Source organism: Castor canadensis, chromosome 7 (assembly GCF_047511655.1).
Source record: "Castor canadensis chromosome 7, mCasCan1.hap1v2, whole genome shotgun sequence".
Classification (NCBI taxonomy): domain Eukaryota; kingdom Metazoa; phylum Chordata; class Mammalia; order Rodentia; family Castoridae; genus Castor; species Castor canadensis.
In genome coordinates, this window is record NC_133392.1 from 41,243,030 (window position 1) to 41,266,695 (window position 23,666).

The 23,666-nt window shown below is 37.6% G+C and overlaps 1 protein-coding gene across 5 annotated transcripts in view; it reads right to left on the bottom strand.

The window, feature by feature from the left end:
- Fas (Fas cell surface death receptor) overlaps positions 1-20,780 on the bottom strand; it is a 28,835-nt gene extending 8,055 nt beyond the window's left edge. For 2 of the 5 annotated variants that reach the window (XM_020170936.2, XM_020170934.2), the window contains exons 1-5: positions 20,646-20,753; positions 6,865-6,997; positions 6,358-6,520; positions 1,678-1,815; positions 446-554 (exon numbers count right to left, since the gene is read on the bottom strand). In XM_020170936.2, the coding sequence (XP_020026525.1) occupies positions 446-554; positions 1,678-1,815; positions 6,358-6,520; positions 6,865-6,909 (455 nt within the window). In that variant the 5' untranslated portion in view covers positions 6,910-6,997; positions 20,646-20,753. Of the gene's footprint in view, positions 1-445; positions 555-1,677; positions 1,869-3,568; positions 3,639-6,357; positions 6,521-6,864; positions 6,998-20,645 lie in introns of those variants that run through there. The other 3 variants (XM_020170935.2, XM_074078811.1, XM_074078812.1) reach the window with 3 other exon arrangements.
- Between the last annotated feature and the right edge of the window lie 2,886 nt (positions 20,781-23,666).

The following is a 23,666-nucleotide window of genomic DNA, read 5'->3' on the forward strand; positions in this document are numbered from 1 at the left end:
TCCTTCCTTAAGACTCAAATTATGTGTCATAGCTATCTTAGACAGGGTTGAATTCTTGGATGACTTATAACACCTTGGGCACATGTTTCTTCTTATGCTTGTTACATGGTGCTAAGATTCAATAACCATTTGCTTTGTTTTGGCTACCTTTATCTCTAGAACTGAGACCTTGATGACAGGAATGTGTCTTGCTCATATCATTAGCATAAGCAGCCATGGAGTGTCAAGTGCACAGAAAGTGTTCAATAATGTTTAATGAGAAAAGTCTTCAATGACGTTCATTCTTCAGTGATGTTTGAATGAGCAAATGGTCATCTAGTGGCTTGAAGGAAAAATATGACAAGACCTCTAATTCTTGGCTCTCAGTCAGGATAGTTTCTCTCTAGGAAGGCACCATTTCTCAAGGAATGTTTAGAGTTTAAATCAGTGAAAGACCAAAACTTACGTGATGCAGGGGTCACAGTGTTCACACAGAGAAGTGTTACAATAAAAGTTTGTTTTACATCTGCACTTGGTATTCTGGGTCAGGGTACATTTTGTTTCCACTTCTAATCCTAGAAAACCAGTTTTCAGGCTATTAATTACAACAACTAGTTATAAATGAGCTGTTAAAAATAATGAGCAAGTGTTGCATTGATTTTTGAGATCTACTACTTATTATCAAAGTCATAACACCACACCTTCAGTAACAGTTAGTGTTTAATAGCAAAACAGGCAGCACAAGGTTAAAATTACTGGCAACATGTAGCAGAATTTTAAGCAGATAGACAATTCCAAACTGAAACACTCTCTTGTCATTGTTTAAACGGCTCTCTTGTTCCACTAGTCTAGAGCCTTGCTACTCAAATATGTGGCCCACAGAGTGAGCAGAAGCATCACCCAGAGCTGGTTGGAATGTCAAGCCATACCTTAGCCTTAATCAGACCAATGTCAAGGCCCCAATTAGGGATTCTGATTTAATTGATGTGGTCTGAGACCTAAATACTAGAATTTGTAATACTTCCCTAAGCAATTCTAATGCACAGCCAGGGTTGAAAATATTACTTTACACCATGAATAGGCACAGGAAAAGTTTTATTGGACTGGAGGTGTGGCTCAAGTGGCAGAACTCCTGCTTTGCAAGCATGAAGCCTGAGTTCAGACCCCAGCCCTACCAATATAAAAAAAAAAGAAAAGAAAAGCTTTATATTCAGAGGTTTCTTGATGTCAAACAAAAGAGGAGTATTTCTGTTACTTATGGGTAACATAATTTTAATTTTAATTATGGGTGTTCAGAATAGGTTGAAAAATACATGAAAATTTAGGTTCCCAAGCAGAATTATGAGGACAAACCAGATCCACAAAGATTAGGGAACATCCTACTCACATCTTGGTTTTCTCTCTCTGGTCATGAACAAAAACCATCATACAAGGATAAAACAAGGAGGGAAAAATAGATTATGTGGCTTTGATTGAAGCTGATACATTTTGTTCATAGGGTTGATATTTAGTCATTTGTCTTCATCTGGTAGAATTTTCTGAGACTTGACCCACTAGTCAGTCCTGCATTACTCCAGCTAGCCCACTCCTGTATGCCAAGATAACACCAGAGTAGGTTCCAATCTCAAGTTGTATTATAAGTGGTTCTACATGAAGTGCCAGGATTGGTCTCTTTCAGTTGTTCCCTAAGACACTTACCATGCCCTTCATCACAAAATCCACATCTTCTACATTTGGGAGAATAATTATCTTTGTCTGTGTATTCCTCCCCTTCTTTGCAGGGCACACAGATTGACTTCTCCCCATTGTTTAAGCAGTCAGCATCTTTTCGTTTGCCTGTCCATGAAGAAAAAGGGCAATTTTTGAAGGGGAGGAAGCCCTGTAACAGCCTGGAAAGTATGCAGGGATGACAATAAAACATTCATATGTGTGAGATCTATTATTTATTATCAACATTCATACAATCACATTTTCAGTAACATAACTAGTTTTTAATAGCAAAGCAGTCAGTATCAGGTTGAAATGCCAAGCAAACATTTAGCAGAGTTTCAAGTGCATAAGCAGTCCTGAAACCAAAACACCCCACCATTGCTTAGGAGGGAGTGTTAGGCCTACAAATAAATAAAATGAGGAAGAGAGTTACTATAAAAATCTCAAGAGCCAGGAAGCTTTCCAAGATAAAAGATAGCAGAATGAGTGAAGGAATACTCTTACAGAGCTAGGATGATAAACGGTAGCAGAATTTTTTAAAGGGGGTGGAGGTTGGGGGAAGGTTAGACTGATCAAATGCCCTAGAAGAAATGATTTGATCAAATATTTTCTCTGGGGAAAGGGAGAGGTTGGAAGGTATGTATGTATTCCTGTGAATACGGCTGTCACTGACCACTGAGATTATCAAGCTAGTTCACTTTGTTCTGACTTCTCATGTTACTTTCCAAAGTTCACAAATCCTGATAAGAGACAGCGCAGATTAAGGAAAAGAACATATGAAGTTCTAAGGTTGTTCAAATCTTTAGTAGTTATAAAATTTCTAACAAAGCACTTAGTTTCTCTAAGCTTAAATTTTGTCATGCGTACAATGACGATAATACTTCTCTTGCGATGCTATTAGAACTGCACTTATCCTGCCTAGTTTCCTCTTTTCTCTCCTTCTTTTAGATTTCTTTTCTGTCCAGGAAGAAAATACATTTTGGTGGGCAAGTACAAACATATTTATAACAAATTCATTGTAAGGTTTGCTATCTTTTGGGATTTTTTTATACATTTAATGGGTTTCATCATAGCATTTTCAAACACATATACAATGTACTTTGATCATATTCACTCGTATACAAACTGTTTTAAATAATATTCATAATATAATTATAAATATTAAAAACTAAGTAAAGGAATAATATTGCTATAGTTTACCTTAAAGTACAATAAGTACTTTACTATTACCAAGCATTTTCTTCTGGAAAATTCACATATTTAGCAAGTGTATAGTGAATGCTTATTGTGTGTGAATCAGTTTTTAGAAGCTGGGGATACTGTAGGAATAAACACAAGGTCTTAGAAACCAAGGCAGATAATGCACCAATAAATACCTGATGTCAAGTGGTGATAAGTGCTATGGGAAAATTAGATAAGTGTAAGTGGATACAGAGTGAAGAACAAAGAGACTCAAAATATGAAGGGAAATGTAAGAGAAAAGCATTATTAGCAACTCTAATTCTTAATGGTATAACTAATTAAAAAGATATGAAAAGTTGAATCAGCTCCACTTGCACATATAGCTAACATAACTAATGCTATTTCCTACATACATGACTCACTTAATCTCCTAGCATTCTTTCTGATAAAACAAAACACACACTACATAAGCAAATTATGAAATGCTAATGTATGTGATCTTTTAGCAAATAAAGACATTAGTTTGCTAATAAAAAATAAGCAAACCATGGAAACCCAGAACAAAATTAAAACCTAGGGCATCAGGGCTATATAACATTGTAGCTATGTTTAAAGAAAACAGAGCGAAAGAAAATTATATTTCTAGCTGGTGGTATTACATGGGTTTCTAAATGAATTGAAATGCTTAATGAATTACCTTTCAGAATGCATTCAGCATGACAGGGATACAATAAATAGGATTCTTTCTTTCTTCTAAAGTATATAGCCTAAATTTATTAAAATATGAAAAATGAGTGGTCATTTTCCTGAAAATAATATTTTAAAATACATTATTTTCTGAGTATACTAACAGATTATTGCAGAAAGTTTAGAAAAGGCAAGAAAGTATATATATATCAACTACCTTGAGATATTTATAGGCAGTTACTTTATTGCACTCCTATGCATATAAATATACATAGATATGCAGACACATGCAATGGATGTGTGTGTATATATAATGTGTATGTAATATACTGTGAAACTTTCTTATTGCCTATGATAATGATATAGTGGGAACTTTTTAATCAATCAAAAATGTTAGTTCAGATACAGAATAATTGAAAAATACTGTACTTTATTTTAATTTATAAAGAATCACTATATAGTTATTTGTCAATCTTGTGCTGTACAGCCAAGTTATTAGGATTCCAGGTTCTTTTTTACTTATCACATCCATAATGCATCTCCTGTGATTTCCTGTTTATCTTTTTCTTTCTTCCTTCCTTTCTTCCTCCCTCCCTCCCTCCTTCCTTCCTTCCTTCTTTCCTTCCTTCCTTCTTTTTCTCTCTTTCTTTCTTTCCTTTCTTCCCTCACTCACTCCTTTCCTTCCTTTTTGATTGAATGAAAGTTTAAACACACTGATAGTCTGTATGGATGACTGAAATTCTCCAAAATATTCAACCTAGTTTTCTTGGAAATACAATTCATCTTTTCTCAGTATTTATATTTCATTGATTTATATAATAGTCAATTAAATGATACACTAATAGCAAAACACCAATGAATATTAACAGTTTTGGAAGTAAATTGAATATTGAAAGATCTAAAATTCCACAAGAGGGAATAAAAGTGGAAAGAGTAAGTGGCCTGCATTTTGATACTATCCAGGATATTCTAGAGAAGGAGCAAAGAGAAGCAGTTAATCCAGTCAGCAGTCAGAGAGAAGCAGTTAATCCAGTCAGCAAACCAAATAAAAATTTTGGCAGTCACCAAAGGGATTTCTATAATTGAGGATTATTTTAAAAACAGACTACAGCTGGGACAGGAGGCTCATGCATGTAATCCTGGCTACTCAGGAGGCAGAGATCAGGAGGATCATGGTTCGAAGCCAGCCCAGGCAAACAGTTCATGAGACCCTATCTCAAAAACACCCTTGACAAAGAAAGGCTGGTGGAGTAGCTCAAGGTGTAGGCTCTGGACCCTATCTCAAAAAAAAAAACCTTTGACAAAGAAGGGCTGGTGGAGAAGCTCAAGTTGTAGGCTTTGAGTTCAAGTCCAGTATGAAAAGCAAACAAACAAACAAAAAGAAATAGGTTAATTCTATTTCTTAGAAATAGTAATACACTTTGATACATATGGTTCCAGCCTACTCCAGAATTCAGTTATTTAATTCCATATCATTTGTAATAATTCATGATAATTAGTTTCTTGAGGCATTGCCCCATAGATTAATTACTGTGTCAAGGGTATAAACATTTTTACGTTTTTGACCCCTTTATTCACCCATTTATTCCACCAAGGGCAAGATCACTTTGCAAATGAAAATAAAACAAAGCAAAACTAAAAAAGAAAAAAAAATCCTTGACAGTTTGATGTGCAAAGTCTGTTATCTTTGATTTTATTTGTGGTATATTACAATTTTTAAATATGATTTTTAAAATGATAGATTTTAAAAATATGAACAAACAAAAATAAAAAATATGAACGAAGATTTCAAATCATAGAGCAAATTGATTGTGTTTAGCAAGTTATAAAAAAGCCAGGAAACCTTTCTTTATTCCTGTTTGAAAAAGCATAACAGTAAAGGGGTTTCAGTATAAATGAGTTTTATTGTAAGGGAGAGTTCTCCATAACGTTTATTAAAATCTGAATGGGGGACCAAGAGAAACTGTTAGAATCTTTTTAAACACATGAACCATGCCTGTTCTGCACTTTGAGTGCAGGACTCCTGGGAAACCAACCATGAAACCTATTACAGTTCTTTTAGAGTCTATCAGTCTACAGCAAAAGTCTGTTGCATAAGCCCATGTATTTTCTTTTACCTTCCTTTCTTCACAATGCAGTTGAGAGAGGTCCATAATTGTATATAATAGGAATTAACTTCAAGTTGGAAAAAAAGTTTGCACAAATGCATTTTTCTTAGCTGTAATTTGATAGTGTTTGAAGGATTTCCGGTCTGAAATTACTTTGCATTTCAAAATGCTGATTTTTCAAAAAATCTGTTGGTTTCTGTTCATTGCTTTTCTAGTTCATCTAGTTATTCAGCTACAAAATGCAAATGAATTTTGCAGGCTTCAGTGCAAGCAAAAAGACTTTTCTTAGAGACTTGATTGAAGGTAAGTTCTGAAACACATCCTTTAAGAGTGGAAGTCCCTTGCTTTCCAAACTCCACCACTAGTATGACATATCCTAGCCAGTTTTGAGATGATTTGCTTCAATACCCACAAAAGAGTCTACTCTTCCTCATGAGAAATGGAGGTAGAGAGCTCTTTTCATTTCTGAAGTATATGCTATTTGTAAATTATATATTTGTAACCACATCAAACAAGTGAGTCAATGATGAATAAAATTAAGTCTTTGGGAAATAATTTCAGGTTTTTTTTATCTAGGAATACTATAGATTACAGGAGAACCAAAGGCTATAAAAATATTATATTAATTACTATCATATGCTACCCTCACCCTGATGTTCATGCTGATCTCTTGATGTTTTGTATAACCTACCAGGTGGACATGGCAGACAGCAGAATTGGCCCCCACGATACTGGCCTTCTGGGCACTGAGTCTCAGTTTTAGTAACATTCGTTCTCAATTCCAACATATCAGATCTGATATCAGTCACTAGGGCAGTGACACTTGACAAAGATCCAGCCAGAAAGGTAAGTAACTGTAAAAGAAAACCATGAAGGGAATTTTATTGATTTCTGAATCAAGCAACTTGGGAAATAGGTATCACCTGAGGCAAAGTCAATACAGGGGCTTCATCTTCCTATGAACTAATCACCAAGAAAGGAACCAACACACCCACTACACAGCAGCAGACCACAGGTTCTCTAAGCCACACTAAAAATGGCAGGATCATGCATGGTAGGATCCCAATTCCTTTTTGAGGGCACTTATTGCCCTGTGTTTGTTGGTGCAGTCACTTAAGTTCTTCAAATCTCAGCTTCTTAATTTACTAATTAATTTGGTGGTCCTGCAGTTTGATCTTAGATCAAACCCTGTACTTACTGGGCAAATGCTAATACCAGCTGAATCACACCTCCAGCCTTTCATCTTCTTTATCTGTACAGTGGAAATAAGGTTTTCCTTATGTCTGTTGTGATAATTAGATGGAATTATGCATATAGCTCTTGCACAGTGCCTGTTACAAAATAAATAGGAGCCCTTTAAATGGTGTTATTGTTAATATTGTAAAGTTCTAGTGAGGGAGAGCATAAGAGAGCAGGAAAACAGAAATTTCAAAATCACTGTAGTTTGAATCCCTGATCTGCTACCAACACTATGACTTTAGGCAAATGATGTAAACTCTCTGACCCTTAATTTCCTCATTTCTTAAGTGAGAATAGTGTTTTCTATCTTAAAGGATTGTTAAGAAGATAAAAAGTGGTAGTTTTTAATCAAACCTGATACTTAGCTTATGGCATACTATTTCTTCCTTTTTAATATGCAATCACAAAATGAAGTTCTGATTACATCTTTCACCTAATGACACAATAAATCTCCCCCTGAATCAAATAGGATTTTTTTCACCCTTGTTCAGGAAAAATGTACTTTTCTTACAGAACTAATCATGGCACTGGGACTTGAACTCAGGGCCTTTTTGCTTGCTAGGCAAGTGCTGTTACTGAACGAGCCACTCTGCCAGCCCTTTTTTGTGATGGTTTTTTCCAAGGCAGGGTCTTGAGAACTATTTGCCCCGGGCTGGCTTCAAACTTTGATCTTCCTGATCTCTGCCTCCTGAGTAACTAAGATTATAGGCATGAGTCATTGGCACCCAGCTTAGAGAACCAATCTTTAATTCTATATTTTTGATTCCTCTCTTCTGTAGAAAAAAGCCCATAATTCTAACTGACTACATTAAGCAGATAGTAGTATCTTAGCTCATTATACAGTAGAGTTCCTTAGAAAATATGAGCAAGAAAATGAGAAAAAAAATGTACAGAAGCATTTAGAGGTAACCCTGGCTCAGTCCTTTCTTGAGTTTCCTATGCATTTATATGTAAATTATATTGCCAATCATCAATTTTTTTAAAGCTATCCATTCTGAGTTTTGTTTTTTCAAGGTCATTTCCCAAAGTTTTCCTTCAATTCTTTGGTTATTTTTCCCCTACTGTATGGTATGACCATAATATTGGCACCTTCTGAGTCAAGAGAACAAATGTTCTACATATAAATATCACTACCACACAAGTTTCCCTTCCTTCAGCCCACTTCCCTCTACCACCACCCCTTCGTCACCAAAGCTGCTCTCCCCTTCAGGTTACAGGATACCATGGGCCTTCTGATTCTTACTGAGGAAGCAGGGATGAAGAGATGAGGTGGCCCACTTTTCCTCCTGTGGTAGATGAGTCTTAAGATGTATTTCTAACATCCAGACTTCCAAGAGGTAAAATGACATCAAAATATCAAGAAAATATTTGATTTGCCCCATGTCACTCACTAGCAAAAGGAAGAGCTAGGACACATCTAAGTTTCCTAACTCTTTTATAGTATCCTTTCCCCTACATTTGCAGATGAGTGAACGCATCATAGAAGATAGCTTACTTTCTATACTTGATCAATTCTATGGAAGGAACAAGGAGAACTGGTACACAGATGAGGAGAACTATGCCTAATTACACTGGTCCAAACCACTGCCAATTCACTCTAGCGGACATTTGTTGAGCAAGATCTGAGATTACAAAGAGAACTACGATCGACTACAATGGAAAAAAATGTTAAGTTTCCCAAAGCAGATTAGCAAGAGTTTATGACGGTGCAATGAATTAATAACGTGGAGTTGTTTTGCACTTTTTTTTTTCCCATGGGTTTTTTTTTTCTCCTTTTGGTAATGGGGATCAAATCCAGGGCTTCACACATGTCAGGCAAATGCTCTACCATAAGTTACACTTCTAGTTCCACTTTCAAACTTATGATCTTTTATCAAATGCATCCCAAACATGCAGCTCTGAGCAAAATATCCTTAATTGGCACCAATCTCTCTTTTCAGGAAAGACTGTTCCTACTCCTTGCCATGCTGTTATCCTATTAATATTAGTCCCTCTTTCAGATTGGAGACTCAATAGCTCAAAAATGGTAACAAAATTGAGTATTCTAGGAAATAGTAATTTGTTTGCAAGTATACCAGAGGATTCATTGCTAAGATATGAGAGGCCTTCAAATGAAAGTCATTCTAATTTTTAGGGCTCCTTATTCTGCAGCATCAAAGTTCTACTGGAGAGTGGGGGGTTGATTATACTAACTCTTTCACATTCCAGGCATTATCAGCACATGAAAATTCTCAGACCAATGGAAAAATTCCTCATCAGCTACAAGAGATCAATAAGTCCTATTGTAACATAATCAAAATTTAACCTATACAACAAAACTGAATAGGAGCAATTACTTTCTTTTGTCAGCCACCTTTATTCCTGTGGAGAATATAGTTAATAGAAAGTCAGATTTGCTTCATTGTCTTTCAATTCTTGTTTCTTACTAGAAATAAGAAACTGATTCAAATTTGAGCTTAGTGGGGTAGAATTTATAGGGATTGGGTTACTCAAAATTAGGAGTGGCTAAGAAAGTACTCAAACTCAATACTTCCTGTACAGATTTGGGCTAATTAGTTTCCTAATTTCTTTTACTTTATCTATGTACATAAACAACTTGTTTTCAAACAATTGTTGGCAAGAAGTCAGCATGTTAATCTTCTAATGAACATTCCAAACAAATTAATTTTGGAGGAAAGGAAACTTTTTGGAAGGATTTTTCTGATAACTGTTAAGTCAGCCCCAAGCCATCTGTCTGGGAAAACCAAAGTAGGTCCCCCAAAGCCAGGGCTCTGGCTTGCAGAGAAGGCCAAGCTTGCCATCAATCTGAGTTTGTGACTCCCTTCTTCCAGTTGGGAACTTTAATTTCTGGGAACATGTCCATGAGTGGAGTATCTAGCAGGGGCAGGGATCTGGAATGCACAAATAGAAAGTGGAAACCATCCCACAGCAAAATATTGACTTTTACTGCCTTTGAGCCTCCCAGAATCAAGGGCACATGAGAATTTGTCCCTTTTATGAGATGATGAGTAAAAGAGAGCAGTTGGACATTCATTCATTGTTTGCAGCCACCCAAGTTATTGAATAGAAAAATGATATAGGAATGGACCTACCCAGAAAATGCCCATCCCCATGCCATCCCACTGGACAGGCTCCCCACCTTCTAAAGAATGGGAAAGCCTCAAGAACTAACATGGCAGTTACAAGCAGAGCAAGAGCTCAGTGACTGAGTAAACTAACCACTGAAGAAACTGAGACTCCTGTAAGGATGACTCCAGAGTCAGTGTGGCAATTGGCCCTGGGGGAAAAGCTACAATTTGAGAAGGAAGTTTAAAAAAAAAATCACTTTTTTTCCTGTTCTCATTGAAGTTCAAAATAAATAGGAAAAGACCTTTAAAAAGCATCAGGAAGGAAAAAGAAGTGTTGGGCATTGAAAAAATGTTAGCCCTCTGAATGGCAACAATTAATAGACAGATGCCTGGAACAGCTGGAGATTTTTCAATACTGAGCACAAGCATCTGACTGACTAGTAAGGGTTATTTAATGTTCTTTTATTCCACTAAGACTAAGTATGTCATCATTAATCACAGCAGCATTGTTTGATGATAAAGAAAATGCTATTTTATTTTTGAAGTAAAATTATGAGACAAAAAGAAGTGTTAGCCCAGGCTGGCTTCAAACTCACAACCTTCCTGCCTCAGCCTCCCAGGTGCTGAGATTATAGGTGTGTACCACCATGCCCAGTAAAGGGTTTTACTTCTAACCAAAGCCTACAAGGCAGATTCTTTAATAAGACCAGCTACTACAGAAAAATGCTCTCTTGTTGAGGGGATATAATAGTGTCCAGACAATGCATCACTATGAAGTTAGAGGTAGAAAAGTTTAGAAGGAAGGGGAATAGAAGAATATTTATGAGCCAGCCATGTTGTCCCATGCTTGTAATCCTACCTACCGGGGAGGCTGAAGCACAAAGATTACTAGTTCTTAGGCAACATAGCAAGACTCAATCTCCAAAATAAATAAATGTATCAACAAGAAATGGTATTTTAACACTCAAAAACACTTTATTAGCATGTATCAGTTGTCTGAAAGGGTTTCATTATGATATTTTCATACAAGCATATAGTATACTTTGATCAAATTCACCTCTTCTATTACTCTTTCTTCTCCCCCTTCTCACACTTGTTTGAACAACATTAATGGGTTTCCTTCATCTATAAAGTACTTTGACCATATTCGCCCCCTTCTTTCATCTTCCACTTGCACTCCTCCCCACCCCCAAACAGTCTCCATTTCACACTCATAGCACATCAAAATTTTAATAGTGTTTAATGCTATATGGGTAACTTTTTCCTTCATTTTGCTTAACTCATCTGTTTTTTCTACCATGGTTATGTGCTCATTGTCTAATAACAAAAATTAAAAGGGACAACTTTAGTGGTAGTGGGATTGTGTTAAGCCTAAAGATCCATATCAATGTACTGTTTGTATTATTCTTTTTCAATAAGATTAGAAATCTGGAAAATAAGGTAGTAAATCTATAATAACAGTTTGGTATTTAGAAGGTTGAAAAATTCTAAATATTTGAATTAATAGCATTTAATCCTTCATACAAATTTAATTTTCTCTGTTATATTTCTTTGATAGTCTTGTAAGTATACTAGATCAAACATCATAAATATTAAACTTTTTTATATGTCCTCAAACTAATGTGATCAGGGTTATTTCATGTCCTTTTATTCCACTAAGACTAAGTATGTCATCATCAATCACAGCAGCATTGTTTGATGATAAAGAAAATACTATTTTATTTTTGAAGTAAAATTATTAGACAAAAAGAAGTGTTACACTAAAGGGAACTGTTTAATTTATGAAATCGAAAGCTAGGTTATACAAATCACCACAAACTAGAAACTACAGTTTCCAGAAAGGTCCACCTATGAGAAATCTAGGTTAAGTTTTCTTAAAGAATATTTACCAGAAAAGTCTATCATATTAACCATGACTGATAGATTCCTAGGTTGACAACACAATACTTGAACTGCTATGCTACCATGAGACAATAAGACAAACAGAAAGTATCTTAAAATTTAACAACCGTGCTTTTATGAAAAGATGGGTAAATAGATACATTTCTTTAAATCCTATTTGTATACCTACAGGGAGGACATTGGCTGATTTTCTTGTGTGGCTATAAACTGACCAAAAAAAAAAAAAAAAAACCAAATCTAATAATGCAGTGTTATTAATTACCCACAGAATCTACTCTGTAGTACTAGTGCAAAACATTCATTTATATGTAGATGTTTTCAAAAATTTGTTTTTAACTCATCAGGAGTATTGTTTTATATTTGCACCCAGTATTTTAAAAAGTATATCTATTATACAAGTATACAAATTGTCCTAATATATGAGTATAATAAAACACTTTAAGAATCATTTAAAAATGCATGTTAATAGAATTATTTGGATGATAGACATCTCAAATTGAAGGTAAAATTTTAACCCCTGAATCCAAACTTTAAGTGGATTATTGAAAACAGATAGATTATAGGGCTCCAGGGAAAAGTATCCCTTTGATTACTACACAAAGGACCTTTCAGAATTCAGTTAAGCGGTAACAGAAGGCAGAGAGGTACTTGGGTGAATGGTAGAAACAAAAGTGAGAAATTTTTTTTAAAGTTGCCAGCACCAACAAAGCCTCCAGTTAACTCCTAAGATCTTCAACATTGGAATCAAAATTTGGTGTCTCGTTGTATTTACAATTTAAGAATCTGAAAGGTGATATAAACCGAGCCCTTTCTCTGATAGAGGAAGCACTGCTTCAGGCTGGTGCAGTAACTGGCCTACAGTCATGCAGCTAGCTCAAGAGGTTCAAAATTGTTATGGGCTGAACTGTGTCCCCATCCCTACGTGTACATGCCGATGTCCTAACTACCCAGAACTTGAAATGTGCCTTACAGAGGCGAATGAATTAAATGAGGTTAGTAGTGAGCCCTGATACAATATGACTGGTGGCCTTTTAAGAAGAATTAATAGGACACACATGGACACCACGAGGAAGATGATGTGAAGACTGAAGAGAAGAAGGTCATCTAGAAGCCAAGGAGAGAGGTCTGCAACAGATTCTTCTTTCTCAGCCCTCAAAGGAACCAACCCTGCTGGCAAGCTGATCTCAGACTTCCAGCCTCCACAAATGTGAGAAAATAAAGGTTTTTTTTAAGCCACCCAGGCTGGCTTCATTGTGGCAACCCTCACACGCTGATACAAGAATCCAAGTACAGCCTTCCCATCCCTCAGATTCTTAATTTGAGGGCAGTCCATGGTACATACAAACTTGGCTTCCTGTAAAGCTGATTCCTAGGATTTCTCATCTCAAGTGATCCCTTGAGTGACCATGAGAAATGGAATCAGGAGCCATGAGGAACCAGAACTGCTTCTTCTTAGGTCCATTGGCTCTGCTAGGCTGGTTGAAATCTCACTGTCCTCTACTGTTGACGAAAAAAGATGAAGAGATGAAGTTCCACTGAATGATTCTGCTTATCTGCTCATTAGACTTTAAGTTACTTATTAATACCTGAGGGGAAAAGTTCTTAAAAAGTCTATAAGTAGTTATTATTTTAAAAAAATGTACCTTTGCATGATTCTCATATCTCTCAGGGTTCTAGTAGATCTCTGATATTCTTGTATAAAATAGTAATAACATTTTATATGACTATGCTTTTGAAAGATTAAGATAAAAGTAAAACAAATTTTTTTTTCATGAAAGAGATAGGTGAGAATTGCACTTGTTTTATTATTTTCAAAATATATAAATGAAAGTATACAAGTTAATTGTATCCCAGGAAAGTCCTCTTTCTTTCTGAAGGCCAGTCTGTGGAGAATGCAGGAGAAAATTAATTGAAGCAGCAGGAATAACTGACTGGTTATGTCTACAACTGATCAGGTAATAAATAAAATAAAATGGAAGAGCATAGGACATTCCACCTGGGATTAGAATTTGAGTTTAATGCCAGAATTATAAAAATAGTTTTCAGGGCTGGGGATATAGCTCAGTAGTAGAGTGCTTGCCTAGCCTGTACAAGGACCTGGCTTCAATTCCCAGGAAAGAAAATGAAAACAAAAACAAAAACAAAACAACACCCTAGAAAAATAGTTATCCAAACTCAGACAGACATCAGAATCATATAGTGATGCATGAAATTCTAACAGACATCAGAATAATACATAGTGCATTTAGGATAAAAAAAATTCTTAGACCCTACCACAGACTCAGAGAATCAGGATCTCTGAGAATAGAGTACTTGTCATACTTACTTTTAACAAATACCCACAGTGATTTTTACATGCTTGAGAACAACTGGGCTATAGGAAGCAAAATCTGAGGGTAGTGGGTTACAACATTTATATATGAGAAGATAAGACTTTTTAAAAAAAAAAATCCGTGTTCTGTATGTGCAAATCACCACTTGAATTTTCATGGAGAAATAGTGATCTTTCCAAAAATGAGCCTGAAAAATCACTTTTGGTAGAGGAAATGAGTGACGTGAGGCTACAAGTCCTAAACTAGAGCTCCAGAGCTCTTAAATGCCAAGAGATGCCACATAGGTAACACAAGAGTAAAGCAGTTGGCTGTAATAAACAATAAAGACTGGGAGGGCCCTGCCAGACTGGAGCATTCTACCTGGACCCAAGGGGCAGCCATTACTGAGCATCAGGGGAAGAGCTCCATGTGTTCTCTCATCCCAGATCTTTTGTTTTGGAAAGAAAACCAAATCGTCAATATTTAAATGGTGGCAACTAATAAAAATAAATAAGTCAAGAAAGGAGGAAAAGAATTCATACTGTGTTAGTAACTTTTGCATTGCTGCAACCATAATACCTGACAAACAACTTAAGAGAGGAAGGATTTATTTGGCTCATGATTTTGGAGGATTCAGTCCATGGTTGGTTGGCCTCATGCACTTTGGCAGGAAATCATGGAGGTGGGTGGGAGAGTGTGGTGGAGGAAAGTTGGCAAACAAGAGTCAAAAAGAGAGGAGGAGACAAGGCACCTGGCATAAACTTCAAAAGCATGCCTCCAGTGACTATTTCCTTCCAAAGTTTCCAGAACCTACCAAATAGCACTACAATAAGGTTCAAAACATGAGTCTGTGGTAGATAATTCATATTCAAACCATTACACATACCTATATACTTTTTGTGTCAACACCATGTAAGTGAAACAAAACATCTGGGGCAGTATAGATCTTGTTCTTTAAAAAAAATTTAACTCACAAAAATTTACATATTTTTGGTGTACAACATGATCTTTGAAATATGTATACACTGTGGAATAGCTACAGTAAGCTAATTAGCATCTGTATTATTTCACATGCTTACCAACTTTTCTTTGTGGTGGGAACATATAAAATGTACTCTCTGATTTTCAGGCATACAAATACATTATTATTAAATATGGTCACCATGTTGCATGATAGATCACTCAAATTTATTTGTCTTGTCTAACTGGAATTTGGAATCGTTTTGCCAACATATCTCTACCTGTTCTCCCTCTAAAAAGATAACTACCTGGTGTCCACCATTATACTCTGTACATCTGTAAGTTCAAGTGTTTATGATTTCACATGTAAGTGACATTTTATTGGTATAGGCCCAGCTTTTAAAATTGAGTCTGAATTCTTATAGACATTCATGTGAAAAAGCAGTTTACAAGTACCAAAGATTCTTTTGTGAGGGTGAGGAAATAACAAGACTTGATATTCAGCAAGAGGTTAAGAACCTTAACCGCATACTCTAAGCTCATTCTCTTTCTCTTTGGGGTTGGTTGGTTTGTTTGTTTGAGATCTTTGCCTTTGAAACAGCACTGGTCTCACAGAAAACAGAGGTGACTAAATATGTAATGCTGCATGACTACTCCAACGTACAGCATGTCATTAATAAAGCCAATGCTAAGTTTATCCTAATTTTGCAAGTTTATCCCAGTCCACGGCTTAATACTGACTATAGAAAGGTCATTCACCTGGATGGGCCAAGTAGATCTGTTGATTGAATTGGTAATCAAATTTGCTTATTTATAAGATTTGCTCAAAATATATAAAATGTCATCTTCACTCTTATCTTCACTGAGTAGGACTTGGACAAGTTGTCTAATAGAACTAAGACTCTGGTTTCTAAATGCCCGTAGATGGGGCTATTGGTTGTGCTACAGTTCAAATCAAAAAGGGAGTTGTGATTAAAGGGGAGAACCAGCTCATTTCCTTTCTGAAAAGGAAGGCAAAGTTGATCAATCTTACATTCATCATCTTCTTTCTAATTTGGGCCTCACTACTCACAGTGTCACTTCAAAGAAAAAGGTAACTTAGTGTTGTTATCCTACTTTTGTGATACATGTATGTTTATAAAAGAATAGGAAAATGTACCCTAAAGTACTTATACAATAGTACTACAAATGATTTTCATAATAAGAAAAGATTATGTACATGAATATGTGTATACAGATATACAGCAGTATATTATAAAGATAGTAATAAAAATTAAATACAACTAAAATTATGTTAATCTCAGTTAATTTAGTAAATGCCTTCTCTATAATACATCAAACAAAACTTGTAAGATGGAAATTACATAGCAACATAAACAGGTTTGTAATACTTGCAAAATGACAAAAAGTAGAGTATAAATAGCACTGATCAAACATGCAATTATGTATAGGTATAGAGAGGGGTAGAAGGCCACAACTAAAATAATGATAAAAATATTGAGTGACTTTATTTTTTTCAATAATTTTTGTTTCACTTCATCAGGTTAATTTTTCAGTAATTACCTACTTTAAAAAAAAGGAAAGAAATGGATTTACTGTTCTAAATTTGGATCAAGTTTTGTTATGTCCTTTTATTACTTTTTATTATAAGTAAGCAGTCTTTAGTACCTATTATAAAACATGTGCTCAGGAAGGGACTTTTGGAACCCAAGATAATTCACCAAAATCACTTAAGTTAGAAGGGGCTTTCAAGGGGGGAATTTCCTTACTCAAGTTTCTGATTACCTCAGAAAACAGAGATTCTCTCCAACTGACAGTTGTGGTATGGTGGTCAGCTTCCCCTTAAAACATCCCCATACAGCCTTCAGAGAGATTCCTTGAAATATTAACACTTCCACGCTAAGACTATTTAGGAGTAAATTACTCTTCCACGGTTCCAAAGAGTCTTACTCAGAGGCAGTATCTAAATACTGGTTCTTTGCTTCTGTTTCACCTTTTCTCCCTCTAAGCTCAGTGCAGTAAATAAAATTGTTTTCTGTGTATCTCAGGCATGGGAAGTAGAGGACTTCTCATTTGTCCAACTATAGCTAGTAATGAGGGCCTTGATGGGGTCTGCAAATATCAATTTAAATTTTGCCTCCCAGTCTTGCCATCATTTAGAAACATTATGTTTTCCCATCTTGGTTGTTAACATTTTTATTTCATCATTACATTGCATTGAGAAAACTTTTCAAGTCTATAGCCAGACACTGGTGGCTCAGGCCTGTAATCCTAGCTACTTGGGAGGCTGAGATCTGGAGGATCCATGTTTCAGGTCAGCCTAGGTTAACAACTTTGGAGACCCCCATCTCAATGGGAAAAAGTCAAGTGCAGCGGCACACGCCTGTCATCCCAGTGAGGGCAGGAAGTGTAAAACAGGAGGATAGGGATCTGGGCGGGTCTGGGGAAAAGGCAAGACCCTCTGTCCACAATATCCAGAGCAAAAAGGGCTGGAGGCATGGCTCAAACTGTAGAGTACCTACCTAGCAAGCACACACAAAGCCCTGAGCTCAAATCCTAGTACAGACAAAAATAAATAAATAAATACGTAATAATAATAACATAAATAAATACAAACATTATAATCTGTGTTATACTTCTAGTGTTTTAAAGAAAATGATTAAATTATAAAGTAAGCACTGGTTCCTTATCTACATCTCCAAACCATTCTTTATAATCGCAAATGCAATTGTAAATACAATTTCTTTCCCAAATAACCTCTCCTTCTCTCCAACCATAATTTTGAAACAGTTGTTCCAAGAAATAGGAGAGAGGAAACTGTCTGCCTAGTAATTGGCCATATTTTTGAATAGTACAAGATAAAAGTTGTAAAGATCATGCACTATTAACAAAGCAAACACATAACAACAACAACAGCAAACAAACACACAAACAAACAAACAAAAAAAAAAACCCAGAAATATACACAGGTATTTCTCAAAAAAATGTAAATTAAATTTGACTCTTTTTCAGTCTTCTTTAAAAATCTGTGACTATTTTGGAACTTCAAACTTAAGTGCCATGGAAAAAATATCAAGAAAATAGGGGAGAAAAAACCTAGAAATTAGCTACAAGAAGGTAGAGAAAGGGAAGAGAGGCAAAGAAAAAGAGATATTTGCTTTATCTATACTAGTACGAGAGACAAGAGGACTAAGGGAAGAGAGAAAATAAAGCAGCATCCCTTGCATATACTCCAACATAATTAACATAAACAAAATTTGCTTCTGTGTTCCAGGTAACTCACAGTCTGCCTTCATTTTATTTATTGCTCCTACTGAAGAAGCAATATTAAGTGGGGAGGCATAAAAGCAAGCATTTCCAAGACACAGAATGGGACACAACAATGTGGAAATCTCTTTTTTTTTTTTTTTTTTGCAGTACCAGGGTTTGATCTCAGGGCTTTACAGTTACTAGGCTTGTGCTATTGCTATACCACTGAGGCACACCTCCACAAATTTTATATATTTAAAATTTTTATGTACTTATTTATCTGTTTATTTATTTATGGCACTGGGACTTGAACTCAGAGCCTCAAGCTTGCTAAGCAGGCGCTTTACTACTTGAGCCACTCCACCAGGGAAATTTCTTGAAAAACAGAGGCATGCTGTTGGGCAAGTGGTTGGCACAAGGCTGGGTCTGTGTAACTAAATTTAAAAGTTATTTGAGAGGGGGAAAAAATGGAAGACATATTGCAAAATGCAAACAATAATTATCCAGGTGAGAAGATTGTATCTGATTTTTAAATTGCACTCATCTGCATTTATAACATTAATTAATAAATGGTCATTTCCTAGGCCATGTAGCAAAAATTAATACACTAAATCTTATTTCTTAATATTATATAATATGTATGTGTGTGTATATACATATATATATATAAAATACATGCATGTGTACATCTTTGCATGCCTGTGTGGCATACTTTTAGAAAATCAGTTTCCTTGGTGCTTTTAAATAGGCATTCTCCAGAAAAGATACAGAAGTTAAACACTGCACAACTACTGGCCTTAACAATTTTGTTACACTTCACTAACACTGCTGTCTCACCCTGCAATAATAGAGAGGTCAACAAGAAGGAAGAGTGTGCTGAGGTTGTAGAGGTAATTTCTCAATATTGTTCTTAAATTTTCCCCTAAAGAAATTTCTAAAGGAGTCCAATATTGCACAATATTTCTGAAAGAACCCTGGAATTTTTTTTTTTTCTAAGTCATGAAACTGTCCCAGGCATCCCAGCCTATTCCGGAAATCAGGAGCAACCAGAAAATTGGGCCTTGGAATTAGATTTGGGTTCCAGCCCAACCATGCTGCTTTACTAGCTGTGTGATCAGCTGAAGTACTTAAACTCTCTGAAGCACATTTTGCCCCTATGAAATGAAGAGGATGTCTTCCTCCCTACACCGCCACTGTGAGAACTGACTTGAGATCACATTTTTAAACACACCTATCACTGTGCCTAGGACTTCATTGGGGCCCAAGAAAAGAATCCATTCAATCTCAAAACTCAAATGAACTTCTTAGGGCCCAGTTCTTTTGATTAGTCATCATCAAGCTGGCATTTCTGAGAGAGAGACTCTCCAAAAGATGCCACTGGAGCCTGTGGCCAAGTGCAGGTGCCAGAGTGGGTGTGCTGTGGAAGCAGAAGTCACTGCTGGCGCCCAGGCCAAAATTCAGTCTCCGGTGAGAGCAAACTGAGAAAGGGTAAGAGAGGCAAAAAGAAGAGCAGAGCAACACAACCAAAAACCCACTGAGGCAGCAGCGACTTGCAGCCTTAAGGAGAGGAATTCCCGGAAGGGAAGTAAAATAGTTTCTTTTTCTATGCGGCGGTAAGAAGGTAAACAAGACAGAGGCGCATTTGGCCCAAGATAACTTTCTCAAAAAAGAAACGGTTCCTTCCGAAGCCTCAGCTGCCTAGAGCGGACTTACTTCCTAAGTTTGGGAACTGTCAGGACAAAAAAAAAAGCGGTGTCTGTTCCAAAGACCTGAGGTTCCTCACTCCCCTGGCGATCACCCTCACCCACAGCAAAGCGGAACTTTGACTTGACATGTAAGGACAAGTACTGAAGATCCCCTCCTCTCTCCCCTGGAGTCCCCCTCCACCTGCCCCAAAGCCACCCTGGACTCTGCCAATCTCTGGCCGCTCCCCACACACCTCTTCTCTTCGTCGGGCACAGTCGTCTCCCCAAAGCTCTGGCGCTGCCCCACCTGCCTCGCGGGGTCAGCACTTCTCATGCAGCCCCCCAAAAAGTAGTCACCCGGCTTCCAGAGCATCCAGGCGGAAGGGAAAGTCCTAGCAGCCCCCGGAGTTGGTGTGTCACATCGCGCCACAGCGGACCCGCCGCGCCCCGCTTCCCACGCGCTCATCCGTGGTCCGCAACCCCGGAGCTCGTCGCGCGCCTACCCCGCCGCGCCCGCCCCGGGCCAGGCAGAGAGAAGCCCTTCTAGGGCGGTACAGGGCTCACCAGAGGCAGGACAGCCCAGGTCCTGAGCATGGCTGCGGAGCAATCCGCCGAGGTGGAAGATCCTCTTCAATTCACAGCCGATTGAGTCACCCACCCAGCCGAAGTGACAGTCCCGCCCGCCCCACCTAGCGCTCCCGCTGGCCTCTGGGTGTGTCTTTTGCGAGGGCCCGCCCTCAGCGATCCCACAAAGTTATGCGTTCAATAGCTTTCCTCTCTTTCCCCAGAAGAGTCTTTGAATACCTGTGTGTGCAGACACACCTAAAGAAAAGCCCCTGGAGGAAGCGTCTCTGGGGGATGCCCGGGGATGGGGGAGGGGAGGAGAACCCCAAAGATTCAGCCCGAGGTGGTGAATGGGAGGAGAGAAGGGGAAAGCCCGTGTGGAGGAAAGAGTCAGGGTTTGTTGCACAAATGGGCATTCCCCAACCTGGAACGTTTTAGCGGAGCTGGCAAGCTCAGTACAGGTGAGGACCTTGAGAGCCAGATTACTGTGCTTCCTCTACGTCTGCTGTGGTTCAACCTGGAAAGGTTGGGGAGGACTTGAATCTGATCTGGAGGTCAGAACGGTGAGATCCTGCCTGAGTTCAGAAACCTTGGCTAGTTGCTTGGAACAATCACAGACCACCAGCACTTCAATTTAGCTCCTGCGTTTGTGTCTACAACCAGAGGTTCACTGGAGCCATGAATAGTGTCTGCATTGGCAATTATCATATGCAAAAGTACAGATACTGCGTTGTGGGATTCTGAAGAGGGAGGCTGTATTTCTCAACAGAAGGAATCACACAGCCCCAGCTGAATTAAGATTCACAATTACTTCCTCTCCTTCATTACTCATTGTTTCCTGACTGATTTTCTTTAAAAAAAAAAAAAATCTTGTAATTCTTTAGTGGTATGGTTAACAGTGCTAAAAATTGCTATTGGTTTTGGAAAGGTAAATAGCTCTTGAGATAGTTTTGCCTGAATGTTACAGAAGAGAAGCTTGTATAAGACATAATTAATTAATCTAGGGCAATAACAACAACAAATGCTCAGAGGATGCATTGAAGCAGGAATCCTTAGACACTGTTGGTGGGAATGCAAATTAGTACAACCATTATGGAAAGTAGTATGGAGATTCCTTAAAAAGCTAAAGATAGAACTGCCATATGATCCAGTGATACACCTCCTGGACATCTACCCAAAGAAACGTTAAATCAGGATACAATAGACACACCTGTACACTGATGTTCATCGCAACCCTATTCACAACATCCAAGCTACAGAAACAACCCAGATGTCTTACAACTAATTAAAGGATCAAGAAAATGTATATATACACAATGGAGTATTACTCAGCCATTGAGTTTTACTCAACCACATAATGACATGTGGTTTGAAGGTAAATAGATGCAATTGGAAGACATCATGTTAAGCAAAGTCAGCCAGGCTCAGAAAGACAAAGACAGCATACTTTTAGTCATAGGTGGAAGACAAATACAAAAGATGAACATATGCACAAAAACAAGCATGATTATATAGAAACTCACTATGTGGAACATGTTTGTAATAGTGGAACTACTATGGAATTCGGGGAAAGAGGGAGAGGAAAAGAGAAATAGCATCAGTAATATTGTAAAACTTACCATCTGTGAAGGTAGAAGATATAAGGATGTGTACTGAAAGCCGTTGAAAAATAGGGGTGGGAGGTAAAGAGGTAAGGGAGAGTAATGGAAGGAGTTGAACTGACCTAAATTAATATATACTCAAAGCAGGGATACACTGAGAAACCCCTTTGAACATCTGACTTAAATATTATTAATGAAAGCCAAGACTGTAAAATAGGTACAGTGTGTGTGGGGGAGGGTACTATTGGGAAAGGGAGGGTGAGGATATATGATTGATGGACTTCATACATTCATATGAAATGGAGCAAAAAACCTCCTGCAATTGCTTTAAGTGGGGGCAGGGAGGAGGTTGAGGGGGAGAGAGCATGGGGGTGATCTAAGCAATATGCAATATAAGCCTAATCAGAATTGTCACTATGATTCCACCTTACAACGAATATATCCTATTAAAAAAATAAAAATTTTAAAAAGACATCATTAATGAGCCTGAGCCTGGAAGCAGTCTGAAGTCTTCACCAAAGCTGTCTGGGTATTTCTTAGCAACCTCCATTAAGTGCTCACCTTGCATTTTCACTTCTTTTCCTCTCCAACTGGACTTATCTCATTAAGCACCCCACCCTGCACCTACTCACTCTTCATCCTTCAGGCATTTTCTTTGATATTTTCTTCTGGAAGCCTGTGCAGGCCCCCAAATCTGGGTTAGGTTGCATTCCTGAATTTCACTCACTCTGTTTTGCATCTGTCTCTGCACTTACCACCCAGTCTTGTAGTTACTGATTTGCTTGTTTCTGCCTCACCTTCCAATACACGGGTAGTGCCATGAAGAAGCCCCTCACTGTGTCCATCTTGCTCACAGTCTGGTCATGTAACAGACACAAAGAGAAGTGAGTACAGGAGGGAAGATGGTTCATGCAAACCCTATATATATATATTTAAAATTTTTATTTTATTCATATGTGCATACAATGTTTGGGTCATTTCTCCCCTCTTCTCCCACCCCTTCCCTTACCCCTCCCCCCAGCCCCTCCCTGTCCTCCCTTACCCTTCACTACCTGGCAGAAACTATTCTGCCCTTATTTCTAATTTTGTTGAAGAGAGAGTAAAAGCAATAATAGGAAGGAACAAGGGTTTTTGCTAGTTGAGATAAGGATAGCTATATAGGGAGTTGACTCGTATTGATTTCTGTGCATGTGTGTTACCTTCTAAGTTAATTCTTCTTAAACTAACCTTTTCTCTAGTTCCTGGTCCTCTTCTCCTATTGGCCTCAGTTGCTTTAAAGTATCTGTTTTAGTTTCTCTGCATTGAGGGCAACAAATGTTATCTAGTTTTTGAGGTGTCTTACCTACCCTCATACCTCCCTTGTGTGCTCTCGCTTTATCATGTGATCAAAGTCCAATCCCCTTGTTGTGTTTGCCCTTGA